The sequence below is a fragment of the Desmodus rotundus genome, chromosome 6 (genome assembly GCF_022682495.2).
Source record: "Desmodus rotundus isolate HL8 chromosome 6, HLdesRot8A.1, whole genome shotgun sequence".
NCBI lineage: Eukaryota > Metazoa > Chordata > Mammalia > Chiroptera > Phyllostomidae > Desmodus > Desmodus rotundus.
In genome coordinates, this window is record NC_071392.1 from 89,968,970 (window position 1) to 89,986,605 (window position 17,636).

Consider the following 17,636-nt stretch of genomic DNA (forward strand, 5'->3'; position numbering starts at 1 on the left):
ACTCGCCCCTTCTACACATGGCATCCTTGTGCCCAAAATGGAATGCCACATTGTAGAGGGGCTAGGAATTTCCCACGAACTCTCAGAGACATCTCTCCAGATGGGTTATGTGGGGTTTTGTCTGGTCTCTCCTCAGCCTCACTCACCTCAATATTCTACCTCACGTTGGGACCCCTCCCACACACCCTTCCCATGTACCCAGCCCAACCTGATCCAGCCATACTGCCTTACCCATTTCCACCCCCAGATACACCCATTTACAGCCTCCCTAACACCAACCCCCATTCAAGTCAATTTATTATAAAGGTCGCTTTTTCCTGCCAGGCATTTGAAGGGGATGGGGAATGGATGAATGAGATAGAGCCACTACCTGGAAAAGAAGTTGGGGCTCAGTTGAGGAGGCAGCTCCGCAAACAAACAATTGTAGGGAAGGAGTAAGCACTAAACAGAGATGTAAGAGCTGTGCTAAGGTGGAAGGCTTAGTCAGTCTGAGGTCACCGTGATAAGCTACTGGACCTCTATTCTGTATCAGGGGTTCTCAATTGTTGAGTAGAGGCAGCGTATCACAATCACCTGGGGAGGTTTTTAAAACTTTTTTTCAAGATTTATTTATTTTTAGAGAAAGGAAGAGAAAAACATCAATGTGTGGTTGCCTCTCATGCAACCCTGGCTTGCGCCCTAACTCGGAATCGAACCGGTGTCCCTTTGGTTTGCAAGCCAGTGCTCAATCCACTGAGCCACACCAACCAGGGCAGGGGGTATTTTAACTCGGTTATATGTGGTTGCCGTCCCAGAGCTCTGACCCGCCTGGGAAAGCGGGATGGACGGCAAGTCACGGGCACTTGTTTTTGGAAAAAAAAAAACGCCGCAGCCGATTTTGTCCATTCTTTCCCCCGAACCAGCGCTCTACATTCTCTGGAGACCCCGGGACCTCTAGAGTCCTCCAGGAGCACCGACAGAACTGCAGGGAGGTCCACGGCTGACGCGTTACTACGGATACCCAGGGTAGGGGGTCAGACTCTGCACTGTCAAAACGTCAACTCAGAGCCAGGTCAAGCAGCGGGCGGAAGGCAGTGCCCGATCCCGCTCGGCCCCGCCCAGAGCCGTGGCAGACGAGCAGGCGGCTGTCGCCAATCACAGTCCCTGAGGGAGGAGCGCGGACTACGTTTTGCCAATCACAGCTTGCAAGACATTCATGAGTCTTTCCTCCAATCATCGCCGAGGCGCGAGGGGGTTGCCGGGATGTGGGCCAGCGTCAACATGGAGCCTTCAATGGGATAAGGGTGAACCTCCCGGTGCCGGCTGCTCCTTTTTCCCGCCCAGTTATGTTGGTGCACTTATTTCGGGTCGGGATTCGGGGAGGCTCTGTCCCAAGCAGACCGCTACTCCCCCTCAGCTTCCAGACATTCTCGGCTGTCAGGTAAAAAGGGACAAATAAACTGCGAGGGCAGGGCCATTTGACCGGCTAGCCGGGCGTGGGGACCGCCGGGAGATGGAGTCCCGGGCTCGCGCGAAGCCTGCTGGGAGTTGTAGGGCGACCGACCCCGGGAGTGGAATGTCACTCTCCCAGGAATTGGCCTGAATTATTTATAGCGTAGACCCAGGTGCCAGCATGAGGCTCCGCGTACCTGTATGCGCGTGTGGGCGGACTGAAGGAAAGCTGTGGGTGGGTGACCACGCCCGGTCCGTACTCCTTCCCCACTAGGGGGCGCCGAGCCGCACAGGTTTTGGCCCTTCGGTCGCCGTTCTGGCCCCATCCTCTTTCTTGGAATTGGTCTGGCGATTTGGATAAAAATTATTCGTGTCCAGAGACACTTTGTATTGGTGGTGCTCCCAGGATTCAAAATGAGCTGAACAAAAATGGTTCCTAGATGTGGATACTTTCAACAGAGATAGTCAATCTAGTAAGTTGCCCGTGTGTGTTCTGTGTTCACTGTGCGCACGTTGGTGTTGAGAGAGAGGGAGCAAGGCGGGGAACGGGTGGGAAACGAAGGGGACTCTGAACTGAGACTTCAGTATAAATGCTTTATGAGAAGGTACTGATTCCCTACTGATCTTGGATTGAATGGGGCCAGGCAGGCAACAGATTCGGAGGGTGGGTGGGTGTGGGCTTGTGTTATTTGGAAGGTCCATCTGATTGATAGAGGGCGAGAGCTGGGCGGAGCTGGAGCCGGAAGTACCGGTGCTGGGAAGTAATCCACCAGTTCTTGGCTGTGAGCTAGCTCTACCTAGAGCTTCAGTTGGGAGAAGATGAGAGAAGACGGAAAGTGTCCATGGTAAATTACTAAAAGGTTCGAACAATCCTCAGGAAAAGGGTAAGGGTGTTAATATTATTTACAACAGAAAGAAGCCCGAGGAAATAAATCCAATAATATTCAAGTATTTGTGTGTTCATTTGTGCAGTTTTTCAAATGTTCACATCATAGCACAATAGATCATAAAATGAACTTGTGGTTGGGACCATTTAAAAATGAATATAACAGTGCCCAGGCCGGTGTGGCTCAGTTGATTGAAGCATAGTCCCATAAACCAAAAGGTTGTGGGTTCAGTTCCCAATCAGGGCACATGCCTGGGTTGCAATTTGGTCCCATGTCGGGGTGCAGATGAGGCAGCCAGTCAATGTTTCCCTCTCTCTCTGCCTCTCTCAAAAATGGGCAAGCATGTCATCAGGTGGAGATTAAAAAAATAAATAAATCATTTAAAAAAGTGAACGTAATAAAAAATAGAATACATATTTTTAAACAGAGAAAGTATCGTTTTGTGAAGGCTATCAACTCTGTGTGACATACATATGTTCCTTGTACTGGGTCACAATGTACAACTGTATTTTTTCCTGTTGGCCTCAGGAAATCTAAAACTTTGCAAACACCGCGCTAGTGTGTCACAGATTGTTCTGAGTTTCTAATGAGGGCATGCCCTCAACAAACATCAACATTTTTTAAACCTATTATGTTCCAGAGCGCTGCTGAGTGCTGAGGATACAATGCGGAATGATAGAGTTTCCCGCTCTCAAGGAACAGATGGTTTTAATGGGGAAGTTGGGCAGTTACACAGGGCAGAAGGAGAGTCAGCTTCTCTATTTAAAACTATGTGTTTTAGGACAGATGTAAAGTAGACAGTGGAAAACAAGACAAAAACCAGGCATGTGGCCCTGACTGCTGTGGCTCAGTGGGTTAGGCAATCCTCCCGCAGACCAAAGGGTCACCGGTTCAATTCCCAGTCCGGGCACATGCCTGGGTTGCGGGCCAGGTCCCTGGTAGGGGGCATGCAAGAGGCAACTGATGAATGTTTCTCTTAAATATCAATGTTTCTCTCCTTCTCTTTCTTCCTCCCTATACCTCTCTCTAAAAATAAATAATTTTTTTAAATCTTTAAAAAAATGTTAGCCAGGCAGGTGGAAAGTGGTGGGTGGAGGCATAATGTAGATGGGGCAAGAAGCAGGGTCTCCCTGAAAGGAAGGAAGGATAAGATGAACCCTACAGTTAGCAGGGCCAGGGAGTCTAAAACAGCATCACAGTAAAGGAAGAACCTCTTGCTCATTTCAGTCTTTCTTTAAAAGCCTTTCCCCATTAATAAACTCATTTGGATCTGTGAGCATCCCACCATATACTCTTGGCTGAATAACGTCTCCTAATGGGCCTCTGTAGCCAGTCTTGACCTCTTCTAGCCACTCCCCTCCATTATGATCTTTAACATGCAAATCTGGCCCTGGCTCGTGTGGCTCAGTGGATTGAGTGCCAGGCCTGCGAATGGAAAGGTCACCTGTTCGATTCCTAGTCAGGGCAATTGTCTGGGTTGTGGGCCAGGTTCCCAGCTGGGGGCGTGAGAGAGGCAACTTATCGATGTATCTCTCTCACATCAATGTTTCTCTACCTCTCTTTCTCCCTCCCTTCTCCTTTCACTAAAGATAAATAAAATCTTTAGAAAAGAAAGAAAATGGAAATCTAATTATGTCACACCCCAGCCTAAAAACCAGAAATGGTCTTTATTGTCCTCCAAAGTCCAACTGTTTTGTGAGGACTGTGATGATTCCTCCCCACTGCCACCTTTCCTGACCGACCCCCCGAGATGGAGGAGGAGGATCCCTGGCTCTGCGCTCCCCGAGCCCGTGGTCCCCTCACCCCACGCTCTGCCAGCTTTGTCATGAGCCGTTTGTCACCCGCTGCTGAAGTGCGAGGGCCAGGAGGGTATTTCTTGGGTCTCCTGTTCATCTCCTGCTCCCTGTGCCTCCGAGCAGAGCGCTGCGCGCGGGAGGCACACAGCCCCACGTTGCTGTCTGTAGACATGGAAACTGCAGGAAGGAGGGGAGTCTTGATTTATCTGGGATGACAAGATACGCTATTTGGATTTCTACTTCTTTTCCTTCCTTCAGCTCATGGAGAAGGAGTGTGGGAGTGTGTCACCCTCCCCCTCCGTACGTTGTCACCTGGGCACTCGAGGCCTGGGAGAAGCCAGGGTGATGGGGTGCGCTAAGTGCTGACCGTAGTCAGAAGACTGGGGCCCTGGCCCTGCCACGCATGACCCTGGGCGCGTCGCACAGGGCAGAGTAGAACGAGCCTACATTCTGGAGTCACGCATCAGTATTCCCCTCCAGTCCCAGTGCTGCTGCCTGGGGACAAACAATTAGCTCTCTGAGCCCCACATGATTTTGCCGGCTGGCAAGTGAGAAAAAAAAAGGGCATCTCCCTCCCAGGGATTCGGGATCAAACGCAGCAGCAGCAGAACGTTAACACCTGGTGTGCTGTCCCCTCCTCTCTGAGCCGTGTGCACTCAGGACTGCTGCGTCCTCCCCTGGAAGGGAGTGATGTGGACTAGCTGCCATGCAGGGTGCCCTCCAGCTCCGACGTCCTGGGATCTGAGCCTGTGGGTTGCAGCTAGTCACTGCCCTGGAGGTGCCTCCTGGGGCTGAGGGGGCCTGGCTGGCTGAGTGATCACCCAGGGGGAACACCTTTAAGACTTCATTACATGCGCCTATATCATTCCTCAGCTGCTTTTGCAAGTGTGTGTTTGTCTCAGAAACTGAGGATGCTAACTGAAAGGTCGCCAGTTCGATTCCCAGGCAGGGCCCATGCCTGGATTGTAGGCCAGGTTCCCCAGTTGGGGGCAAGCAAGAGGCAACCGATCGCAGTATCTCTCACACATCAATGTTTCTCTCCTTCTCTTTCTCTGCCCCTTCCCCTTTCCCTATGAAGTAAATAAATAAAATCTTAAAAATTAAAAAAGAATGAAAGCCTGTTTTAAAAAGAAAGAAACAGGATGCTTAAGAGCAGCCTGAGATAGGCACGGGCTAGCCTGGCAGGAGGGAAGTGCCACTCTCCAGAGGGCTGGGCTCAGGGCTCGCCTGGTTCATGTTCAGCTGAAGGGCAGCTGGGCTGTGCGCCCGCCAACGCGACTCTCTCCCTGCAGGCACTCGGATGGCCGCCACAGCTCCCACCTCCTCAGGGCTGTGGCCCAACTGCGGTGTCAGCTCCGGGCTCGCCTCCCTCGAGCGCCCCCGGCTCCCCACCGAAGCCCCTCTGCCTGGCACATGGTTGGGGGAGCCCTGCTGGGCCCCGTGGTACTGAGTAAGTGCCCCCGCCTTTGCCTTGTGGCCCTGTGTGAGGCAGAAGAGGCCCCTCCTGCCTGCTCCAGACCCTATGTCACAGAGTCCCACTTTAACTGGAAGCTCTTCTGGCAGTTTCTGCGCCCCCACCTGCTGGTCCTGGGGGCAGCCATCCTGGTGAGATCTTCCCCTGCACCCCTAAAACCAGGGATAGGGAAGGACCTAGCCAGAGCTGCGCAGGGCCAGCCTGCCTGCCTTGTGGAGCCTTGGAGGGGACTTTAGGAAGCAGCAAGGGCTTGCCTGAGGGCAGGGCCAAGGGATACCTGGAGAACCTCTGCAGGAGGGCTGGGCATACAGGGCTCAGGGGTCTCCGGGGCCTGGCAGCCTGAGCTCTGACTTTCAAAGGCACGGGAGCAGCCAAAGCACGGGCAGTGGCAGGAGAGGAAGGGCCAGGGTCAGGGCTGGGGGTAGGGAAGAGGATGGCCCCCTCTAAATGTCTGCATGCTGCCCCGCAAGCTGGCGCTGGGTGCGGCTCTAGTGAACGTGCAGATCCCCCTGCTCCTGGGCCAACTGGTGGAGATCGTGGCCAAGTACACAAGGGACCATGTGGGCAGCTTCCTGCATGAGTCCCGGAACCTCAGTACCCACCTGCTCATCCTCTATGGCCTCCAGGTATGGCAGGAGGGGAGGGCCTGAGGGCAGACAGAGGGGCTGCCCGGGCCCCCCTGACTTCCGCGGCCTCTCTCCCAGGGACTGCTGACCTTTGGGTACCTGGTGCTCCTGTCCCGCATCGGTGAGCGTATGGCCGTGGACATGCGGAAGGCCCTCTTCAGCAACCTGCTCCAGTACGCCAGCCGCAGGGTGCGGGCTGTGGGCAGGGGCGGCTAACGGGCCCCACACGGGTCCTGGTGAACCTCTGGAGGTGGGACATGATCCTGAAGTAACGTCTCCCTCTTTCCCCAACCTGTGGCCCTGTGTCTGGGGACAAACAAACACCGCCAGGCAAGACATTGCTTTCTTTGATGCGAAAAGGACAGGGCAGCTGGTGAGCCGCTTGACCACTGATGTGCAGGAGTTCAAATCATCCTTCAAACTTGTCATCTCTCAGGTCAGTGCCCCGGGCTCCCCCTCCCCACACACCCCCTGCCACACCATCCAGTTCAGCCACACAGGGCCAGTCCCGCCCCACCCATTGGGCCCCAAGCCTGGTGAGGGTGTGGGTGAAGGACAGGGAAAGTTCATGGAAGGGAGGCGCCAGGGCAGTGTCCAAGGTCAGGATAAGTGGTTTCTCTCCTGTTCTGAAATCCTACCTCCCCAGAAAACCTTCCCAAGGACTCAGGCAAGAGCCTTTCCGGGCCCTGCTTGCCAAGAGCAGAATCACCCTGGCCTGCCTTGCCCCCAGAACACCTGGCACGCTGACAAGCACTGGGGAGGAGGAGCTGTGGCTTGTCCTGTGTCACTGAGGGAGGGCCTCTTCTCGTCTACCCTGTTGGCCCCGTGGCTGCTGGGTCATGGCAGACAGCAGCCCACAGCACCCACCCATGACTCTGTCTGCTCAGTGTGTGGAGCAGAAAGAGAAGCAAACTGGGATCTCTTGGGAAGGCTGTCGTGTCCGCAGACACTCCATCTGCTCCCTTCGTGCCTGCTGGCCCAGAGAGGGTTGTTTTCGCCCTGGCTGGTGCGGGTCAGTGGGTTGAGTGCCAGCTGTGAATGAAAAGGTCACCAGTTCGATTCCCAGTCAGGGCACAGGCCCCAGGTTGTGGGTGTGCAAGAGGCAACTGATCGATGTTTCTCATCAAACATTGATGTTCTCTTTCACTCTTTCTCCCTCCTTTCCCCTCTCTCCAAGAAAAGTGAATATTAAGAAAAAGAAAAGAAAGCGTAGACTGCACCTGCCAACCTGCCTCTCTGCCTCCTTCCCTCTCCCCAGGGGCTGCGGAGCTGCACCCAGGTGGCTGGCTGCCTGGTGTCCTTGTCCATGCTGTCCCCGCGCCTCACCCTGCTGCTGACGGTGGCCACGCCCGCCCTGATGGCAGTGGGCACCCTGATGGGCTCAGCTCTCCGGAAATTGTCACGCCAGTGCCAGGAGCAGGTACCAGAATTTCTGCCCCTCGTCCTCAGCCCCATCCCCACCCCTTTCTCTCTGCCCTGTCACTCCTCCCTGCCACAGCCTGACTCCCTTTCTCCTGGACACCCTGCAGGTCGCCAGGGCAACAGGTGTAGCCGATGAGGCCCTGAGTAATGTTCGGACTGTGAGAGCCTTCGCCATGGAACAGCGGGAGGAGGAGTGAGTCCTGGGTAGGGGTGGAACCCAAAGCCAGGGGGCTCCCTAGGGCGCTCCCACCCACCCCGCACCCTGGCTGGGCTGCTTCCTAAGGGCTGGGCTCGGCCTCTGTTCCCAGACGCTATGGAGCAGAGCTGGAGGAGTCCCGCCATAAGGCAGAGACACTGGGCAGAGGCATCGCCTTGTTCCAGGGGCTCTCCAACATCGCCTTCAACTGTGAGTGAGCGGAGGCCCGGGGGGCGGGGCTGGGGCTGGGAGGGTCACAGGACAGGCCCAGCGGGCCGCTCCCACCTGTGTGATGTCCTTGGGTTCCAGGGGCCCGCATCACTGCAGTAGTGCGGGCAGGCTGTGGGCAGGTGGGCTGATGTCACCACTGAGGTACGTGTAGCACGTTGCCTGCTGCCCAGGAGGAAGCCATGGAGATGGCCCCTCCCGCCCCTTGTTTCCAAATGAGGAACAAAGACAGACCGTGCAGGTGACTCACCGAAGTTTCAAGTCAGTCTCAGTCAGAGGCGCGGCAGGGTCCGGCCGGGATCTCTCCTCGCTTCCAGCCGCCCCTGCCCCGCCCTTAACTGCCTGTCCCTCTGCCTTGCAGGCATGGTGTTGGGCACCCTGTTTGTCGGGGGTTCCCTCGTGGCAGGCCAGCAGCTGAGAGGGGGAGACCTCATGTCCTTCCTGGTGGCCTCCCAAACCGTGCAGAGGTGAGTGTGGGGCGGTCCCCGTCCCTCAGGAGCCCTGTGGGCTGCAGGATGGGGTGCTGGCCTGTGAGCTGGGGAGCAGGCCGTGCCCGCCCCCCCACCCCGAGCGCCCCTCAGCCTGACCCGTTGCCGGCGCTCAGAGCTGCAATTGTCAGTTCAGACTTCCAAAGGGCTCAGGAGCTTTAAAAACAAGTGTAAGCATAGCAAAATACACGCGGCAGGAAACGGGCCATCCTAACCGGGTAGCAGCGCGCGCTTCAGCAGCGTCATGCACGACGCACGCTCACTCTGTTGTGTGGCCATGGCCACCGTCTCCGCAGAACTTCGTCGTCGTGCAAGCTGCCCCTGTCCCCATTAGACAGTAACCCCCAACCCCCTCCCCAGCCCCTGGCCCCACCACGCTCTCTTCTGTCTCTCTGAATCCCGCTACTCTGGGCATTCCTGTAAGTGGGGCCATAGAGTATTTGGCCTTTGTCACTGGCTCGTTTCACTCAGCATAACGTCTTCCAGGTTCATCCACGCTGTGGCGTGCGTCAGAGTTTCTTCCTTTTTAGGGCTGCGTAAGGTTCTGTGTATGGAAAGACCATCTTGCCACGCTCTGTAAGAGCTGGCCTGCCATCCTCTGTGCCCACGGGCAGCCCAGAGCTCAGCCGACTTTGCCACAAGACAGCCCAACAAGACGAGGCCCCTCCCAGCAAACCCCTGCAGTGCCTCCTGCCACTCCGCTTTGTCTCCCCCGCCATACACATCCGTGAACACTAAAGTACATGAGACATAAATACATGTTACGAGACATGATGGAAGAGTGATACGCTCTTAAGTCGTGAAGAGAGAAGACCTGTGTTACCACCAGCCATACAAGGAAGCTGAGCACTGCCCCACAAGCCCCCTGCGTCCCACCCCACTGCTCCGTTCTGATGGCACCTGGGGCCGGGCTTTGCTGCATGGCTTCCCGCCCCTTCCTCGCAGGATCCTTCGCCATCAGCCCCATCGGGCAGGTGGAACAGACTCCCACCCTCAGCGCCATTTCTTCCTGCTGCTTCCTGGCCCTGGGTGGCCTCATCCTTCCTCCAGCCCGTGGGGCCCAGAGGCTCTGGCTGTCACAGCGAAGGGACTTGGGGCCTCCCCCAGCCTACCTTTGGCCTCTCACTTTAGTCCTGAGCACGCTTAGGAACCCACAAGCTCCCTTTGTGCAATCACCCTTGGCCTTTCAAGGGCAATGGCAGGGAAGTCTTGTGGGGGAGGCAGCTGCGACCCCCGACCTGGCCGCCTCCCTCACACTTGCCTCCCCCCGGTCCCACCCCGCTTTGGCCTGAGTGTAGACCCTCTCAGACTCTTCTCCCCACCGCCTCACCCGGCCCCTTAGCAGTGTTCAGGACAGACACAAGGAAGCCCCGGAGCTGGCCCTCGCCCACCAGCTCCCGCAGCCACAGTCCCTGGGCCTGTTCTGTTGGGGCCCCCTCACCTCATGGGGATTTTCCACCACCCACCGTGGAGGAATTGGGTCTCATTTTACTAAAAAAGTTGGTGTGTTTCCTCCTGGGGTCCAGTGGAGGGGAGGGGAGGGGACGGTGTTGCCCGCCTTCACATAGCCCCAGCCTTTGGACCCCATCCCAATGCTCTTCTGTGGGGCCCCTGGGAAGCTGGGGCGGCACCTGGACAGGCCTGGTCGGGGCCCAGCCCCTTGGTGCACTTCCAGGCCTGGGCCCTCCTGGGAATGGGCCCTGCCAGGCAGGCCTCCAGGGACAGCCAGGGCGGCCTTCCCAGCCACTTCTGAGAGCAAGGCCGTCGCTCACGAGCAGGTCATGTGCATCTGGTTTTCGGTTGCTGCCTGGCGCCTCTGCCAGGCACTAATGGCTTCCAGATCTCTCCCTCATCCACAGATAACCGCCGCCCTGGCCCTCCCTCCCTCACTGCTCCCTGCTCCCTTGGCAAGTGCCGGCGCCCTGAGCCTGAGGCAGCCACTTCCTCATAGGCTTGCCCGGCCCACCCCCCGCCCCTCGGTCCGGGATGAAGGGGATTGCTGAGGAGTCAGTCTCTCCTCTCTTCACCCACAATCAGACTCCCACACTCTCACGGGCCACCCAGGCTAGTTGGGGCCCAGTGACTAAGGATCGGTGATTCACCCTCCTCCCGAGCCAGCTGCCCCACCTGACGGAGGTGACTGGCTGTCTAGACAGATGTGGACTCGCGACATACCCCTCGCAGAGGGCAGGCCCACGATAAATGTCTCCAGTGGCTTTTTGGGGGTGTCCCCAGAGTTTCCCCTGTGGTCCAATGCCTTCTGCTTTCTTCTTTCTCTGAAAGGACTAACATCCCTTTTTCCCCCTTAATTAGCCCTTGCTTCCCCCTTGGGTGGACAGCCCTAGATCCGACCCACCCCTGTGGGCCTCACCACCCTGAGCATGGTTGCTGGCACCACCCCTGCAGCCAGCAGGCCATGCGGGGCCCAGCCCCACGGAGCCTGGAGCGCCCAGTCCTGAGGCAGTGTGGTTGTCAGGCTCCTCCCACCAAGGAGAGGACATGGCTCCAAAAGGAGAAGTGCCCTGCCCTGTGTAGGAGCGTCCTCCACGGTTGGCTCCAGGCCACCTGGGTCCTCAGCCTACATGCCCCACACACCTGAGACTCAGGCCTGCCCCTGGGGCCAGCCTCCTCTCATCCCTTTGCTTCCACTCTTCACAGGTCCATGGCCAACCTCTCTGTCCTGTTTGGTCAGGTGAGTGGCAGAGTCGGGGGTGGGTCTGCTCAGCCACCGAGGTCACCCGTGTGCTTCAGGAACCAGGTGCTGGGCACAGGGGATGCAACTCCTGCCCTCGCGTCGGGGTGCAGGCTGTGCTGCTGTCACGCCCACAGCGCCCGGGCCCACCCCCTCACCACACGCTGAACCTTCCCAGGTGGTGCGGGGGCTCAGCGCGGGTGCCCGGGTGTTCGAGTACATGACCCTGAGCCCCGGCATCCCGCTGTCCGGGGGCTTCTGCGTCCCCAGGGAGCACCTGCGGGGGTCCATTGCGTTCCACAACGTTAGCTTCAGGTCAGTGTCGGCGGGGTGGGAACAAGAGGTCTCTTCCTCTGGGCTGGGGGCCTGTAGCCCCGCACCCCCTCTCAACGAGACATGTCGAGGTGCAGTGAGACTACAGGGGGCCTGGTCTCACCGAAGGTGTCCTGGCCCCCCAGTTACCCTGGCCGTCCTGGCTTCCCGGTGCTCGAGGATTTCAACCTCACGCTGCCCCCTGGCAGGATCGTGGCCCTTGTGGGCCAGTCAGGTGGAGGTGAGAGGAACCCACAGCCCCCCACCCCAGCTGGGACTTTCCCCCATAGTGGTGGTCACTCGGTGGAGCCCCTTCCCTGGCACTGTCCCCAGAAACCCATGCCCCTCCCTGACTGCCCCATCTCCCCAACCCCACATCCCAGGAAAGACCACCGTGGCTTCCCTGCTGGAGCGCTTCTACGACCCCACGGCAGGCACAGTGACCCTGGACGGGCAGGACCTGCGTACCCTTGACCCCTCCTGGCTCCGGGGCCAGGTCATCGGCTTCATCAGCCAGGTGTGGAGATAAGAGGCTTTCCCCACCACTGGGGCACCCAGGAAAGGGCTTCTTTAACGCCCAGCCCATCTCCTTCCTTGGCCCTACCTCTCTCTCAGTGCTTAGGGCGCCCAGGTCTTTCCTCCTTCCCGGCTCATCATCCCTGCCCTGGGGGTCCCTGGCCTCCTTTGCTTGTTCCCTGGCATTCCTTGGGGTCTGAGGCCTTTTTGTCCTGGACCACTGCAGCCCTGCCCTCTCTCACTAGGGCAGGAAGGCTGTTCCTCCATTAAAGCCAGCCAGCCGGGTGGGGCTGAGATGGCTGTTTCAGGACCCCTGGGCTCTGAGACAGGCCCCTGGTGTCTGGAGGTCTAGAACACCCACACGGTGCAGCTGGGGGCTGCTGGCCGCCTCTCACCTGCTAAGTGAGGCCCCAACACTTTGCCTCTGCTTGGGGTGGTGCCACCCAGTGAAGGTCCACCTTCCCACTGGGTGTGCATCAAAGGGCACCTGCTGACCCACAAGGGCTGCCCCGAGGCGCACACCCCTCCCCCATCCCTCCAGAGAGGCAGGCGCTGGCCTCCCCCAATTAGAGGGGCCTATTCTCGTTGGACCTGCGACTGAACTGTCCCTACCTGCCCTCCAAGGCGTACTGGTTTGACCAAAATAGCCTCTCCTGACGCAGCCCTTGGGGGTTGGGGCACAGTCTGAGCATTACCTGTGGGCTGCCCCCCACGCCACCTCACCCCAGGAGCCAGTCCTGTTCGGAACGACCATCATGGAGAACATCCGTTTTGGGAAGCCAGGTGCCTCCGACGAAGAGGTTTACGCCGCTGCCCGGGAGGCCAATGCGCATGCGTTCATCTCCAGATTCCCTGACGGCTACCATACCATCGTCGGTGAGTGCGGGGGCCAGCATCCTGTCTGGGTCTGCAGGGCCCTGGACCTGAGGCTGGGACCAGGGCACGGGGTGCCAGCGTTGCATATGGACAACCAGCCTAGAACTGGCCTGTGGGACAGGACAGTGCAGGGACAGACACACAACAGGGCCACACAACGACATTCTGGCCCATGAGGGACCACACGTAGGACAGGGTGGCAGTGCACACGTGGCCTCAGCGTGTCGCAGGCTGCACCATCTGTGAGCGCACAGTGACGCACTTCTCAGAATGTATTCCGTCATTAAGTGACGTGTGACTCTACAGGACCCTCTGGGGACACAGTGCTCCGGGGTGTTGGGGACCTGCAGAGCTCGCCAGGGGCCTCTGCGTGTTGAGGCGTGGCCAGAAGCAATGGGTGTGGTCTCCTCATAGTCTATTTTCCCGGCTCCCCTGCATTCCTGCCCTGCTCTTTAACTTAGAGGGGTTTCCCGGCCATCGTGGGTTTGATGGGGTGTGCGGGTCCCTGTCTGCCACGCCCAGGAGGGGCTCTGGCGGTTCTGGAAGGCCCACCAGACTGGCACTGTGTGGCAGCTTGCCACATGTTCATCCCCAAGGTCTCTCCAGCCTCTGGGGCCATGTTTGTGGCCCAGCATCTGGGCTCTGTTGCTAATATCCCCACACCCCGCAAGGCACAGGCATAGCTGGGGCTCACAGACCTTTGGCCTCAGTCTGGCTGAGCCTCTACCTCCCGAGCGGTGCCCTTGTCTGTAGCCACCCTTCCCGTCCTGTGCTGCTGCCCCAGCTGGCTGGCTCACTGCTTGCACTACGCAGCTCTCTAGGAAGGCGCTTCCCTTGTGCCTCAGACCCAGTGTGCTCCTGGGCTTCCCTGGGCCTCCAGGCTGCCGCACCTGCAGCTCTCCCCAAATGTGGTCTCCCCAGAATGCCTGGGTGGTGGGCTTCAAATCCCACTCTGCCTGTGCACCCTGGGAGCCTGCACCTGGGCCCTGGGTGTCCCCACAGCCTCAGGGACCCAGGAGGCCAGGGAGGCAGTTAGAGCCACAGGTCCCGTCCTGGCTCTGACACCCTGAACCCCACCATGTGCACGGCTCATGTCACTGCACATGGGTGTGCATGCGTGTGCCCGGGGACATGGCAGCTGATGTGGATGGGAGCTGCCCCTGCCTCGCAGAGGCCAGGGGAGGACCCTGAGGGGCCCAATGGGACATCCCCAACAGGCCCGGTGCCCCTTTGCAGGGCCGCCCCACTGCAGAGCTGAGGGGTGCTTCCTCCCCAGGTGAGCGGGGCACCACCCTGTCCGGTGGCCAGAAGCAGCGCTTGGCCATCGCCCGAGCCCTCATCAAGCAGCCCGCGGTGCTGATCCTGGATGAGGCGACCAGCGCCCTGGACTCGGAATCCGAGCGAGTTGTGCAAGAGGCCCTGGACCGCGCCAGCGCGGGCCGCACCGTGCTGGTCATCGCCCACCGGCTTAGCACCGTGCGCGGGGCCCACCACATCGTTGTCATGGCCCACGGCCGTGTCTGTGAGGTCAGCGCAGGCCCAGGGGCTGGCAGAGTGGCTTGGGACCGCTTGGGCCACAGACACAGTGGAACTCTGTGCCTGGTCTGGGGGCTGGGGGCCATCCTCTGGAAGTGGCAGCCCGTGTGGATGCAGGACTTTCTGCCCTTAGATAGGCCCTGGCCTCTCAGGGCCCCAGAGTCCCCCTCTGTCCCCTGGGGCAGTAGAGCCCCCCAGAGCCACAGGGAAGTGTAGTGTGATGGCAGCAGCACCCAGAGGCTGGGTCCTGGGCCTGCAGCAGGGCTGGCAGGTGGCGTGAGGCCTGGCTCCCAGCCCCCAGCCACCTGTTCAGGTAAAAGCTGAAGTGTTCATGAGGGGCACTGGGGCCTCTGGGCTAGAGGACATCAGGGAGGTGGTGTTTGCAAACATAGATGTGCCGGCGGCATCTGTAACCAATTGTGCTTTGGTTTCGTAGTGTCCCTGGCAGGGACACTGGCTTTGGTGACAGCGAGCCTGATGGCTAATATGAAGCCAGCCCCGCTAAGGCCCTGAACTCTGAGTTGGGTTGGGTGGCCATCTGCCCTTCCTTCCTCCTCAGGCGGGGACACATGAAGAGCTCCTGAAGAAAGGCGGTCTCTACGCTGAGCTCATCTGGAGACAAGCCCTGGATGCCCCGCCCCCCGAGGCGCCCAGGGGCCCCGAGTCCTGAGAGCACCACCCAGTGCAGTGCCTGGGGCTGAGGACTGAGCCCCAGGGGCCAGCTCACTGGGCCCTGAGCTGCCCCCTCTGCACAGCAAAACCCAGGACAAGCCCAGGCCCCAGCTCTAAAGAAACCACAGTCAAGGTCAGGGAGTAGGCAGGGAACTCTCCCTCGTGCCAGATCTCACCTGCCTAGGCTGACTCCCTATGTGTATGGCCCTTCGTCCCCACTGCCTCCCGGGGCCTGGGGAGGAGCCCTGCCCCCACTCCCCAGCCAACCCCTTGACCCCACAGTCCTTATTTCTAGAGTTTACCCTCCCCCATCCAAATGGGGCAGGGGCCTGATAGGCCCTTGGGAGGCAAAGGACGCACTGTTGGACCAGCCTGGCCCGGGCCCACCTCCAGTCTGTCACCTGGTGAGATTGTGGACAGTCCCATCTATGTGAGGACACCAGCTTGGAAGGGGACAGAGCAGGAGCTGACACACCCGGAACTGCAGCCAGCGGGGCACGTAGTACCAGCTGCCACCAACCATGAGGGCAACAGTGACGCTGAGCCCTTGGGCCAACAGATACAAAACCTGGCTAGGGAGGAGCAGCCACTGCCGGACCAGGCGAAGATGGGACCGGAGCCCCACCTCAAAAAAGGACTGTCCAAGTGCCTGCGCGCGTGGGCCCGCGGCCCCAAAGCTGTGAGTGAGGACCTACGGGTAGCCGCTGTCTCCCAGAGCCCTCCTGGCTGGCTCTGCCCAAATCCCCCCCATGCCCCTTTCACTGCCTGAGCTCCCCACTGAGCCCTGCCCCTGGGTCGGGCAGAGGAATTGCCTTCACCAGACCTCCCAGGCTGACCGGGCATTTCAGGTTTCTTCTGTGGCACGGAGCGTGAGGCCACAGAGTGGGGGTGGCAACAGTGGTGGGAGGAGCAGAGCTGCCTACTTCTGGAGGCCATCCTGGAAGAGGCAGCCGTGGCTCAGGGGTGAGTGCAGGAGCTGAGTGAGAGGCCACACCCTCTTCTGGGTGTGGCTCAGGACCAGACACCACCCCAGATGTCCCAGGGCCACAGCTGTCCCGCTTTGCTGCCCCTCTTCCTAACCAACGGGTGAGAGGTTGTACCCCAGGGCAGCCTCGGCCCAGGACGTGGAGCCTAGGACTGACTCTGGGTTGTTTCGCCGCTCAATGGCCAGTGCCGCCGAGAGCAGGCCTTAAACAGCCCCCCAGGTCCACACCGGCCTGCCCGGCCCCTCGCTCAGGAGAGCCAGCTGGGGCAGCTCCTGCTCCTCAGGCTCTGGCCCAGGCCTCTGTCACCAGATTCTAGGTCTCTCTGTACCCCGCCAGGGTGGCTTCTACGAATCCTGCCCCCAGCTCTCCTAGGGGAGCGAGAGCCATGGTGAGTCTTCAGCTGGGAGGCCCTGAGGCTGGCCCTGTAGCCTGAACCTCGACCTTGGCTCCTTTGGCTATTCTGCGTGGATCCTGAGCCTGGCTGTGCTTCATCTTCAAAGCTTGTTTTAAAAGTTTGAATGGGCCCTGGCAGGTAGCTCAGTGGGTTAGAGCATCGTCCCGACACACCAAGGTTGCGGGCTCGATCCCAGGTCAGGGCACATCCAAGAAACAACCAACGAGTGAATAAGTGGAACAACAAATCAATGTTTCTCCCTTCCTCCCTCTCTAAAGTCAATTTAAGAAAACTTTTTTAAAAAGTTAAAGTGGGATAATCTGTGGTAAACTACGTAAAACTCACAATGCTGCAGCCTCCAAATGCGGTCATGTCTGGGCAATAAACCACGTCACCCACTCACTCTGTCTGAAACGTGTTCCTTAAGCACCCATCACGCCCTGCGTCCTGGACGGGCTGGGAAGTCCCGCATCCTGCCTGGAAAAGCCTGCCGTCTTGCCTGGACGGACGGGGCTGCAGCAGTGCGAGCGGGCCGGCCACCCTGTGTCTTCCACTCTCGGCCAGGAACCCCCCAGCATGAGCCCTGCAGTCCCCAAGTGCTTTGTGGAAAGAGATGGAGCAGAAGTTGAGTCAGTCCCTGGAGACAAACTCGCTTTCTCTCAGGCCCACAGTGCAGCGTCTGTCCATTCCCCTGCCCCGGAGGTGGGGGGGTGTCAGGTCCCGACACCACCCTCCACGGGCCTGTCTGGGCCAGCCCCTGTGGCCCTCCTACTGCTCTCCCTTGTCCCCTGTGCCTTGAGTCCCCAAGACCCTCATCCCTCTCTGGAGTCACTTGCTACACCTGCTGGGAGATGCCCCCACGGCCCCACTGTGGCCAGGGGCACCCAGCTGGCTCAGAGAAACAGTGCCTTCCTTTACAAAAGCCCCTCGCCAAACAGACACACTCCTGTGTTCCTGCTGAGGGCACACAGTGTAACTCCTATGACTGGGAATTTTGTGGCACCAAATGACCCAGCTGCGCACCACCGTCCGTAATGGACGACTGGAAACCCCCAGGGTTCCTCAGGGGCCTGGTGACATAAGCGAGGGTGTGTCCGCAGAACA

At 59.0% G+C, this 17,636-nt stretch overlaps 1 protein-coding gene across 3 annotated transcripts; it reads left to right on the forward strand.

Moving 5' to 3' along the window:
• Nucleotides 1-1,115: 1,115 nt before the first annotated feature.
• Nucleotides 1,116-16,766, forward strand: ABCB8 (ATP binding cassette subfamily B member 8). Of its 3 annotated transcripts, none has more exons than XM_045198692.3 (16): nucleotides 1,128-1,420; nucleotides 5,407-5,719; nucleotides 6,059-6,214; nucleotides 6,293-6,387; nucleotides 6,545-6,650; nucleotides 7,473-7,634; nucleotides 7,744-7,829; nucleotides 7,945-8,042; nucleotides 8,422-8,527; nucleotides 11,207-11,240; nucleotides 11,419-11,555; nucleotides 11,699-11,793; nucleotides 11,936-12,069; nucleotides 12,797-12,944; nucleotides 14,221-14,471; nucleotides 15,040-16,766. In XM_045198692.3, exons 1-16 carry the CDS (start codon nucleotides 1,326-1,328, stop codon nucleotides 15,148-15,150), a joined length of 2,127 nt encoding a protein of 708 aa, XP_045054627.2. In that variant the 5' UTR covers nucleotides 1,128-1,325; the 3' UTR covers nucleotides 15,151-16,766. The 3 variants fall into 3 exon arrangements, with proteins under 3 accessions (XP_045054629.2, XP_045054627.2, XP_045054628.2); XM_045198693.3 differs by lacking the exon at nucleotides 1,128-1,420 and adding an exon at nucleotides 1,466-1,904; XM_045198694.3 differs by lacking the exon at nucleotides 15,040-16,766 and having other exon boundaries at nucleotides 1,116-1,420; nucleotides 14,181-14,314.
• Nucleotides 16,767-17,636: the final 870 nt, after the last annotated feature.